The sequence below is a fragment of the Equus caballus genome, chromosome 31 (assembly GCF_041296265.1).
Source record: "Equus caballus isolate H_3958 breed thoroughbred chromosome 31, TB-T2T, whole genome shotgun sequence".
NCBI classification, from domain to species: Eukaryota; Metazoa; Chordata; class Mammalia; order Perissodactyla; family Equidae; genus Equus; species Equus caballus.
In genome coordinates this window covers 10,130,459-10,142,566 of record NC_091714.1, presented here as the reverse complement: position 1 = coordinate 10,142,566, position 12,108 = coordinate 10,130,459, and the positions used below count along the sequence as shown (strand labels likewise).

At 47.1% G+C, this 12,108-nt stretch overlaps 1 protein-coding gene across 9 annotated transcripts in view; it reads left to right on the top strand.

Annotated features, from left to right (window-relative positions):
* Window positions 1-8,538, top strand: part of SNX9 (sorting nexin 9) — a 104,063-nt gene extending 95,525 nt beyond the window's left edge. For all 9 annotated transcript variants that reach the window (XM_023632961.2, XM_023632962.2, XM_070256312.1 and 6 more), the window contains 4 exons: window positions 1,038-1,127; window positions 2,966-3,080; window positions 5,121-5,212; window positions 6,900-8,538. In XM_023632961.2, the coding sequence (XP_023488729.1) occupies window positions 1,038-1,127; window positions 2,966-3,080; window positions 5,121-5,212; window positions 6,900-6,947 (345 nt within the window). In that variant the 3' untranslated portion in view covers window positions 6,948-8,538. The remainder of the gene's footprint in view (window positions 1-1,037; window positions 1,128-2,965; window positions 3,081-5,120; window positions 5,213-6,899) is intronic.
* Window positions 8,539-12,108: the final 3,570 nt, after the last annotated feature.

Sequence of the window (12,108 nt, the reverse complement as noted above, 5' to 3'; positions counted from 1 at the left end):
TTTTAAGACACTTTCGAAATGGCTATCCTCTTCCTTTCTGGCCCTATGTATCTTTGTTAGCTGTATTTGGTAATAGTGTTTCGTAGGTTAAGCTGAAGTGATGGATAAATCTGTCTTCAAGAAATCTATGAATACCTTCCAGTGTCAGTGGCTGGGATCCCCTCTTGGCCGTCAGGGGATTAGGACATACGGGACGAGGCGTTGCCCAGGTCTCCATTTGGACTCCCTTAGCCTCTCTGAGCCTTGGTTTCCTCATCTGGTAAATTTCGACGGTAGCTCCGACTCCGTGAGGATCTCAGGACTCAGCAACTGTAGAGAAGAAGCTCCTGCCCCAGCTCCTGGCATGGAGCAGGGCTTCGTTCCAGCCACATGGCTTTCACTGCAGTCTTTAGGAGCCTGATTTCAGTTCTTTTTACAGACAAAAGATAATAAGTTCCCTTAAGGAGAATAACCATCTCAGTTGTTTCAAATCTCTAAAGTAAAAAATTTTTTTTCCAGATGACTTCTAGGAAAATGTTTGTGCATACACACTCATGTGTACGCATTCATGTGGTCATTAACCACTCTCCTGATAATTGTAAAAAAGATGCATTTTTAGAACTGTACATAACATAGCTGTTAAAAATTGTAATTCAGAAAAATGAAAAAATTCAAAGTTGCCTCTTAAGATAATTACCAGATTTATTAATATTTTTATATTCTCTGCTAAAATTTAGACATTATAGCATCTTTTTTGCTTATATACATTCTTAACTAGTTTTTTTTTCTCACAGTATTTTGGGCTACCCCAAATTGCTAATTTTATCAACCAACCTGAAAATGATCCGATGTTTTATCGTTTTCTTGACAACCTGTGATGGAGAGTATAGTAGTCTTGGGGGTTATTTTCTTGTAGGAAAACAAGGCTGAATGTGTGGCACTCAGTAACTGAACGTGGTCCCTGGGGTTTGGCTAGCAGTCCTCAGATCTGACAGTTTTCTTTTCCTTGACCGTCTGAATTCCTCTGCCGGTAACAACCACCTTGTGTCTTGTTATAGCCGAAGAAGGATCTGCATTTCCTGATGGAGTGTAATCACGAATACAAAGGTTTCCTTGGCTGCTTCCCGGATATTATTGGCACTCACAAGGTAACCTGATGGTGGAAGTTTCCGGAGGATGCTGCGGTGACACAGGGCCTTGTGCCTGGCCACCTGCGCCCCTCGCCTGTCAGCACATGCCTGAGTCGGGAGGAGGGGCCCGCTAACGTGTTTCAGTAGCGAGGTCCCATAAAACTAGGGGTGGTTTTTACATGTCTTTTCTTCTATAAAAGGTGATTTTGAGGGAAGTGAAAATATGAAGAATATTTCTTTATGCATGTGGTTAGGTCATGTGTCAGAATGGTCATGGTGTTGGAAATTCAAGACGGTAGTAAAAATAATACTTTCCCTCATCAGTGAGACCCCGTGAGCTGTGGGCAAGTCGAGACGAAACAAGATTTTCTGTCCCTGAGCCTCGTGAAGGGTTTCCTAATTAAAATTGAAATGAGAATCTTGATTTATGTGTCTGTATTAATAAAAAGGAAACTATATAATTCCCAGCAAAAAGATATTTTTAAACTAAATGAGAAATTGGCTTAGGGTGTCCTCAGGTTTTGGTTATGGATAGTTTTTCTGTCTCTGTGTCAAAATCTGTCTATTACCTCAGAATCGTGGGTATTTAGCAACTGCAGTGCCCCCAGCATATTGCGATGTACCTGGGTTTGTTAGGAAAATCCCTCTCGAGGGCTGGTCTGTGAGCCCAACAGTCCTGCCTGTGGCCATTTGGCATTTGGCTTGTAATTGAAGCACCACGAAGGGTGACATAGGAAACAAGAAGGCTGTGCAGCTTCAGACAGCTTAACGGAAGACTCCAAACGCTTTCTCTGTCCACTCATCTGCCAGTGGACACTTAGGTTATTCCCATATCTTGGCTGTTGTGAATAAAGCTGCAGTGACCATGGGGGTGCAGGTTCCTCTTGGAGACAGTGATTTCGTTTCCTTCGGATATACACCCACAAGTGGAATTCCTAGGAGAGCAGATCTTAAAAAATTCTCATCACGAGGAAAAAAACGTTTATAACTCTGTGAGGTGATGGATGTTAACAAAATTCGTTATGGTAATCATTTCACAATGTGTACATGTGTCAGAATCATTATGTTGTACACCTTAAGCTAATACAGTGTTATATGTGAATTATATCTCAGTTAAACTGGGGGAGGGGGATTAAATAAATAAATAAAAATTTCAATAAATGAAAAACTCAGAACAGTTAGCATGTTTTCGGAATTTGTGCCAGCCGAGTTAGCATTATAGGCATGGAGCCTAATTTATGCAGGAGGAGAGGGCTTTTCTTTCCAGACGGCTCTCAGTAATGAGCAGTGTGATGATACTGGAGTGGGAGATGTTTGGCAGCTTTTAAACTACTTCCATCTAAGTGTTAATTTAAAGTTGATTCAGTGCTGCTTACAGACAATATGGTGAAGCTTGAGCCTCAGGACCAGCTGGCTTAGGCAGCAGCTCAGGAAACACTGTAACGCAGAGAGGACCTGAGCGTGCACCCAGGACTGCCCTCCTCAGAGGACCCTCTAACGCACCAACGCCAGCTTTCCCCTTAAACCCTGCCCTTGTGCTGGCATTGGCTTATAAATATCACGCAAACAGTGTGCTCGGGGTTTTCTATTTTGTTATAAAATAAAACTATAAACCTTAACTTAGTTCCATTTTTCAACAGTGGCAGCCTTTTTGCTCGCTAGTGACTTAGAGGCAGTTACATTTCACTGCTTTCCTATTGATGCTTTTCCTATCGATGATGTTCCTGTTTCGTGGGGACATTTTCCTGTTCAGTAGCAAGGCAGTTGTAGAAGACGCTAGCACTCTTGTAGTTTAAACGAGTGACTAATCCTTTTAGCTTTGTTTTCGTAATACCATTGCATTTTCTATTTCACAGGGAGCCATAGAAAAAGTGAAAGAAAGCGATAAACTGGTTGCCACTAGTAAAATCACCCCGCAGGACAAGCAGAACATGGTGAAACGCGTGGGCACCATGTCGTACGCGCTACAAGGTAAGACCAGAGGTTTACGCCTAGCTGGTGGAGACCTTTCCCCCAGCAAAGTGGCTGTTTTCCTTGCTGGACAGAAAGCCAACTGTGAATGACAGTTGAATAAATGAAAGCTGATTTAAAATATCCTCATACGCCTCCTGTTTGCAGGATCCCAGTGTTAATGAAGATCTGTAATATTTATTTACTCTTTCGCACATTTACCTGCCGTAACTGTGGGTGACAGCTCGATTAGACCTGTCTTAGAGATGTTAGAGATGCCTTTACAGCCCTTGACATCAGCACCTGTCACAAAGCTCTGTTAGACTCCAAAGTTCAGCCTTTAGCAGTGTAACCTTCATGCCCCGGACCACAGAATGTGAAGGGAGTGTGGATGTAGCATTTTCAGCATAGTGTGACTGTTATTAAAAAGAAGGTGTTAATTAATTTTTATGTCTTTGAGTGTTTTCCTGCAGACAGGAGCGGTAAATGAATTTTTCCCGTTTTGGTGGATGGACAGAATATGTGTGGGCAAAGGAGAAAGAGGAAGGATGTTGTAAGATGAAAAAAGCACACAAAACAATGGTCCAAGATTCTGTCCTTGGCCTTCAGGAATAAAGCATACTTGCAGGTTATCGGGGAATAAGTTTTGGTGATTGTGGAGGTCCCTGAAAGCCAGGCAGAAAAGTCTAGACTCGATGTGGGCATTAAGAAGCCACTTAAAGTTTTTGATGGGGAAAAAAAAATGGTCAAGGGAGCAGAGTTTGATAGCGCCATGGAGGGCAGACGTTCGCCAGGCAGCCCAGCCAGACGACCGCTGCTTCTGCGCTGAGATTCTAAGGGCCTAAAGAAGATGTGGTGCTGGGGGAGGAGAGTGAAGCGCGTCTGCAGGCTTTTCAAGGAACAAGCTGCAGGCCTAGGGAATTAGTGGAGAAAGAGAAGAATGGGTGCAAGAGTTCCAGAACTGAGGCAACTAGGGGCAGAACTGGGGAAACCTGATTGAAGATTTGGGTTTGGAGGGTTTGAAATGGGGAATTTGGCTTTGAACTTATGTTTGAGGTAAATGAGAAGTTTTGTACAACTTCAGGTGACTTACTGTAAAACCCATGGGCCAGCCTGGTGGCACAGTGGTTAATTTTGCATGCTCCACTTCAGCAGCCCAGAGCGCACAGGTTTGGGTCTCGGGCACAGACTACACACCGCTCGTCAAGCCATGCTGTGGTGGCATCCCACATGCAAAGTAGAGGAAGATTGGCACAGATGTTAGCTCAGGGCGAATCTTCTTCACCCAAAAAAAAAGAACTGCCACCACCCAGAACAATTAGCTTTCTGTAGGAATTTACACCAGCCCTTGGCTTTCTGCACCCGGGGAATCATGGCAAAGGCAGGTGGGGAGGCGATGAGGGGCTCCAATAAGGAAGGCCTCGCCAGAGCTGTGATGGGGTGGGGACGGTGTTGAGAGAAACTTCAATAGGGGATTCATGTGCTGAATATGTACCTTCAGCCAAGATGAAGAGTGGGTGTCAGATGCTCTCGCCTGGTGAGAGGCTGCATCCTGACAGCCCTGGTGCTCAGGCTGCAAAGCGCCATTACTGAAGAGGGTGTCCACTGCGTCTGCTCGTCTGCCCAGCCTTCCAAAGGCCCTGAGACACCTGCCTAGGCGGTCGCTGTGCGAGAGGGAACGTGGCCCACTGGGGCCTTGCCAGCTCCGCTGCAGACAGACGTGGCATTCTGACCCGCAGTCATCTGAGGAGAATTACCACCAAGTGGTTTCCTGCTCCATCAGTTCCGTTAGAACAATAGTCCACATTTGGGTGATAATCCGTTTTGGGTTTCATCGTATTTAACATGCAAATCAGCAAAAAATCATCCATCTACTAAAAAGTGTTGTTTGCCATTAACTGATCCAGTTGCTTTTCTAGCCTCTTTGTAAAGTGATTTGCCAAGAACCGGCACTGCCCTGCAGCCAGGTTAAACCTGGCAGCGATGAGTCCTACGTGAGCAGGGGGCCAGGTATTGTCCTCTGGCGCCTGGGGCTGACTGACGTCTTGGTTTTGCTTGCAGCCGAGATGAACCACTTTCACAGTAACCGGATCTACGACTACAACAGCGTCATCCGCCTGTACCTGGAGCAGCAGGTGCATTTCTACGAGACGGTAAGCCGCCTGCCTCCCTGGGCTGTGCGGGGCCTGGAGAGAGGGCTCCTGCTTGCCAACTCGGACCAGATGAAGTCGATCTGTTGGTGTTTTTGTAATGCTCAGTAACAAACCAAAGGAGGCCAAATACTGAGCAAGGGTTTTTTCAAATCTCTTATTTCTGTCTGCTTTTTCCTTTTTGAGTAACACTGGGTTAGAAAAGGTTTTCTTTTGAAGAAGAAGGGGTGTTGGACGCTAGTCGTGAGGTCCCAGAAGTCCTGACTGTGTCGTTCCTGAGTTCCTCCCAGCCTCTGGGCACAGGGACACTGCACAGCACGCTCTCCGCGGAGCCTGGCACGGCACACACCACGGGCAGGCTGTTGATGAGGGAGGTTTCACAATGCATAAGAGGAATTCCAGAAAGAAAACAAAAGAGAGCGAAACCTTAAATACTTTCATTCAGAGAACAATCATGAAAACATAAACTCTTATGCCTCTACGTAGTAATTTTGTTGTTTATCAGTGTACAGAAAAGAAAGATCTTGCATGGAAACGCAGACCTGAAGACAAGTTCTGTGACGTTGTATTTGACCGTGTGTTGGTGGCCGTGTTTCTTCCTAAGGTCCCCACTGTTCTGTGGTGTTAGCTCATGTGTCTTCAGGGACGTGGCAGGCAAGCCCCACGCTCATGTGCAGGCCTTGTCGCCTTTGGGCTGGACGCTGCCGAACTCGCGTCTCCGACGGCGGGTGCTTGAGAGGGAGCTCTGGCTGAGGCGCCCCATGCGTGTTGTGAACTGGGGGTCGGAGCTGAGTTTACAGAAAGCGTTCCGCCAGCTGCTTCTCCCCCGCAGTGTGCGGCTCCTGCACTCTCCAACCAGACACTTTCTATTAGTTGGTGCCAGTAGGGCTGCCTTGCATCAGGTGTTAGAATAACAGATTACGTTGTTCTATGTCCGAAAATAATTGAAGGGCAACTCCTGAAATTCCGGTAATGTTGATCACTTAAGACTCAAGCCCAGGTGAGTTGTAGTTATCAGTGACATTGTAATTCAAAATAGAAAACCAGGTATTTAACCACCATCTTTGTTAGATCTAACCTGCTTTTATGAGAAGGTAACCCTTAAGTTATTAAAATGTGTGTATTTGTTCATGTAACAAACATTGATTGAGTGCCTCTTATATACCAAGCGCTCACTCCATTGCTTAGGCCCCAGGGACGACTCAGACAGCTGTGTCTTCCTAGGAGCTGGGTCCCCGTGGGGGAGACCGAGGCCCAGAATCCTGACGCAGTGCAGCCCCAGCCTTAGAGGAAGGTGTGTACTGTCCGCACTGTGTAGGAGCCGCAGGCTCGTCAGCTGGGTCTCAGGAGCTCATAGGTGCCCACGCAGGAGGAATGCAGGCCCAAACGCAGACCCGTCCACCTGGCTCGCTGGGGAAAAGCGGGTCATCTGGAAATGCTGCTGTGCAGACGGGCAGGGGCCATGGGGAGGAGCCGGGGCTTCCTGCAGGCTGTGGCACCACCATCTGGGGTATAAGGAGGTCTCTCCTGCAGGGTGGAGGCTGGGTTGATGCCAGGAGGGACTGGAAGCACAGACCAGTGAAAGTACTTGAAATTTTTGTAATGTTTAACTTATAAGAGGTGGAAATAATAGAATACTACAACGTCATAATGGGAATAATATCTCAAAATTGTTTTCTTTCTTCACCAGATTGCAGAAAAGCTGAGGCAGGCCCTCGGCCGCTTCCCGGTCATGTAGAACAGAACGGAATGTGAAGAAAACTCCGAAGTGCTTCTTTCTGACTTGGGGCAATGCAATTCAGTTTTTTCCCCTATCTTCCAAAACAAAGAAAAACAGGAAAAAAAGAAAACCAAAAAGAAGTAGAGTTGCAAAAAACTGCCTTTACTTTATTAACCAGCCTGAATGCATCCGTTATCTGGGGATGGTCTTCTTTTGTTCGTTTCCATATCCATTATTAACCAATGGAAATTCTCTATTTTTGGAAAGTACTTAAAGTTATCAGAATTTTGAACAGAAAATTAGGGGTTCCCCCCAGTGATATTTTACATAAAATTGTAATTTGTAAGTTACCTGCAATCTTCTTGTTCTTACCCCGTGTCAGATAATTACTAATTGCTTTCTTAAAAATATGAAATACGCCAGAATAAAAAATATATATGTTTGTATATTTTTATAACTTTTCTGTCCTTTGGGATTCCTGTCTCTTCAGGAGAATCCACATGCCTTTCACTGACATATTTATGACTCAAGTGCTTATGTTTTCAGGAGAGGGAGCAGAGAGGCCTAGAGGACGCAGCTTGGCAAAAACCCATGGGCAGATTCTCCTGCCCTCGCTTTCCTTAGGAACGTCCTTGAAGCGTCGTCTTCCCCCAGGAGGGCTTTCTCTCTGGCACCTCCTTCCTGAGCATGGGGAGGCGTTCTTGACACTAGGAAGAACACCTGGAAACGCTGGGGATGTTTTTGAAATGCTCGGCCTGCTCCCGGGCCTGGAGCGGCGCCCTGACTCCTGTGCTCAGGAAGGAGCACTCAGGGGGCACACAGGCTCCTCCCGAGCGTTTAACCCCCTTGTCAGTGTTCAGCTGTTCAGTCAGGCATAGTGAGAAGTGCCAGCGAGACACGATGCGCCACTTGATTTGGATTGTACACTAGCAGGCCAGTTGGTATTACCTGAAAAGATGAAAAACACAGTTGAGTAAAATGGAAAGTTTAGGCACTGATAAGGGCTGCAGCCTGAAGAATGCGCAGTAACCCCCAGAGCGTTCGTGTTTAAGAAAAGTGCAGAGGGCTCTTCTTCCAGCCTGTGTCCCAAACTTCAGACTGAATTTTTCTCATCGCTAGTACTTCAGCTAATGGCATAAAGCAAAGCAGACTCTGCAAACCGTCAGCTTTGAATCTGAACACGTGCCGCCACACCGACCTTGCTCCTGCAGACGCCGTCCACCCTCCACCGTGGCCTTACGACAGTCTCTCCAACTGCTCTCATTTTTATGACCTAGGAATTATAGAAAATGGAAAATTTGGGCCAGCATAAATAAACTGAAACCAAAAAATTAGTAGAAGAGGAAATCAAATGAAGATGAATATGAGAACTTCTTGTTCTTAATATCACGGGTTTTTGTTAATGTTTTATAAGTAATTTTCCCTACTTGATTTTCCTTTTATAAAATCTCATAGAACAGTGTTTATGATACAGCCATTTAATATATGTACAAATTGTAAAGAATATGTACAAATGTTTTACACAAATGTAAGAGCATGTAGAAGCCGACATATAAATAAATTGTTAAAAACACTGTACAGTAAATTGTCAAAGCACTTTTTCAAAACACTTTTTGGCGTTTTTGTGTGATTTTTGTTTTTTGGAAAATTGCTGCTTGTTGCCAGGTGCTGACCAGTCCAGGTAATGAATTTTTCCCCAAAACTTATTTCTCCTAACATGATTTAGTAATTGTAATCTCTTATGTCAGAGTTTTAATCCTGGAAGCATTTTGTCCTCACCTGGAGACCTGTAAGGAACAAATACAGAGTGTTAGGCTCTAGAGAAACAGAACCTGCGCGCGCGCGTTTGTCTGTCTGTCTGCCTGCCTGCCTGCGTGTGTGCGTGTGTGTGTGTTCCTTAAGTGATGCTTACTCTTCTTGACATCCCGTAACTTAATTCTATGCTGTAAAACTCTTATGTTACATCATAAGAGAGGAAAGAAGACAAAGGTTTGCTTTACACACACAGGTACTCATGACGAAATAAGGAGGAAATGCTCATGACAATTACAGTCCTCTAACTGGTCACATGGTCGTAGCCGGTATTTATAACTTCCTTCTTCCACTACCCACCCCTATTCCCTTTGCCTTCAACAAGCACTTCAGCTGGTCATGGTTCTCTACTAAATAGGGTCACCCAAACCTTCATTCCTGAAGGGTCTGAGTCATTCCTAGCCCTGCCTGGATTGGGATATAGTTTTCCATTGGCCATAATCTCAGGACATGGAAATACTGTGAGATGCTCTAAGGGATCTCCTATAATCCAGACATGCTCTCCCTTGCCTCCACTGTGGGGTCGCAGTCCAGTTTCCACTGTAGTCAGGATCAGTCACCCCAGCCAGCACAGTAACTCCTTCTTTGCCTGTTGATTCAGAGGCATGAGGAGCCGAAGAGGGCCGGGCGGCAGTCTTAACTTCTGGTTCGGTGGAATCATTGTTGTGTCTCCTGATGGAAGCATTCCTCCCTTTGGAACTAAGACCTCTAGACCTGCAGAGCATAAAATCATGGAAACAAGAGGCAAAAATTTATTAGAGGTAATAGGTGATATCAAGGACCAGTATACACGGGTCGTTGATTCCTGGACCTGTAGACACGGGCTATGGGAGAAACAGCCCCACATTGGACGCTGATTCACAGTATATACAGCATCCTGGAGAACCTTGCCCAGTCCTGCAAGGTGTTGCCACCTAGCTGGCCCTGTAACTGAGTCTTCAACAGGCCATTCCACTGTTCTGTCAACAAACTGTGTCTGAGTGGTGGGGAACATGGCAAGACCAGTGAATTCCATGGTCACGGGCCCATTGGTGCACTTCTTTTGCTGTGAACTGAGTTCCTTGTTCAGACGCAATGCTGCGTGGACGCCATGACTGTGGATGAGGCTTTCTGTAAGTCCCCACCAGCCATTTCAGCAGAAGCATTGCACACGGAGAAGGCAAATTCTTATCCAGAGTAAGTGTCTATTCCAGTAGGAACAAAATGCTGCCCCTTCCGCTATGGAAGTGGGCCAGTGTAGGAAACCTGCCACCAGGTAGCTGGCTGACCACCCCGAGGAATGGTGCCATATGGGGGCTCAGTGTCGGCCTCTGCAGCTGGCATATTGGGTGCTCAGTAGTGGCCACAGCCAGGTCAGCCTAGGTGAGTGGAGTGCGTGGTGCTGAGCCCATGCACACCCTCCATCCCTGCCACCATGGCCACTTTGTTCATCAGCCCACTGGGCGATGACAGGAGTGGCTGAGGAGAGAGGCTAACTGGTACCCACAGACGGGGTCATCCTATCCACATGGTTATTAAAATCCTCTTCTGCTGAGGCCACCCTTTGGTGATCATTTACATGGGGCACGAATACCTTCATGGTTTTTTGCCCTTTCAAAGTGCTCTGCCCACATACCTCTTCCCCAAATTTCTTTTTTCACTGGTTTTCTAGTCATATTTCTTCCAAGTAGCGACCATCCAGCCAAACCATTGGCCACAGCCCAAGAACTGGCATCTAATCACACGTCAGGTCTTTTCCCTTTCCAAGTAAAGTGAACGGCCAGGTGCGCTGCTCCAGGTTCTGCCCCGGGAGGATGTCCCTTCACCGTGTCCTTCAGGGATGTCCCAGGTAGGGGCTGTCGGGCTGCGGCTGTCCACTCCCGGGTGGTCAGCTCTTCCTCTGTCAGCTGATCATGGGGACTCCCCGTGAGGCCGTCGGTGCAGGCTGGGAGGAGAAGGTGTAGCAGGAGGGGGGACCGGGGGCATTTGGACCACTTCTTCACGTGACTCATTTGTGCCTTCAGGCCTGCTGGGCCGGGCCGCATCCACCACTTCCACTTGGTGATGGAGTGCCACTGTGCACGCGCAGCTTTACGGCTGGATGGGTCAGGTGACGCCCAGGTCGTGATGGCAGCTCAGGTCGCGTGGTGACTTGGTGCCCAGGGTTAAGCGCTCCGTCTCTGAGGAGGCCCAGTAGCAGGCCAGAGCCGTTTCTCAAGAGGAGAGTAGTTATCTGTGGGGGTGGCAGGGCTTTGCTCCAGGATGCCAAGGGCCTGCGCTGCGATTCACCTGTGGGCCCTGGCAGAGCCTCCCAACAGCGTCCCTTTCTGCCCTGACACTTCGGGCACCAGTGGATCTGCTGGGTCCGCGGCCCGGGTGGCAGAGCAGCTCGCGTGGCAGCCTGGTTCTGTCGTGGAGCCTCCTCTCGTCCTGGGCCCCACACCAGATGTCTGGGCACCCTTTGGCCTAGTTGACATATAAGTTAGTCAAGTTGACACACAAAATTAACCATCACACTCAGTGTCCGCCTCCCATATATTCTGATTAAATTGGTCTAAAGAAGAGGCAAGGAGAACGAAAAAGGAATCTAAGAAAGGAGATGGCATGGCTCCTCAAAAACAGTGGTAGCTGACTGTGAGCCAGAAAGAGTAAAGGGGATTTGAGAGAAAGTGAGAAATTATCCTTCGGATGTTGATGCTTGGAAAATCCTCCAAGCGGCGAAATTTTAATGACCTAGTGTATGTTTCATTCTCTATGGGTTCAAACACATATGTGGTTCTTATATGATACGTTATTTTGATTGTTAATTATTTGTATCAACCTTTAGATATCACAGCAGAGCTTTAATTATAGAATATAATTTTTACAAATCTTCGCAATGTAAAAATAGTAGAGAAGTGTTTGGAGAGGAGAGAGAAAGGCATGGCGGAAGAAAAGCTCAGTCTGCTTTTCGACGAGTGACCCCAGCTGCCTGCCACCAGAAGCTGCAGCCCCAGGATGTCACCTCCCTGTACGGTGCGCAGGTGTCAGGGACGCCAAGAAAGACACTACTCACAGACACTGGATGGAGCAGTGCTTTACTCCCAGGGAGAAGAGACGGAGCGATATCAGCTTCAATAATGAGCATCCGTGCCCTGCGGCCAGTGCGTCTGGTCCCGCAGCCGAAGCAGGGAGGTGGTCTACACACACCCCTCTCATGCAGCAGGCCGAGAACCCGGACCCCTCCCACTGGGAGCGGATAGAGCAGTGGGGTTTCCAGATGCCCCATGACGCACATGCTCAAGCAGAACATAGAAGTACACATGAAGCCTGGAACAGGGTGAGGTATTTCTGGATAAAGAGCTATCCCCCACTCAGACGTGAGGGCTCTTGATCTCCGTGTGAGGAA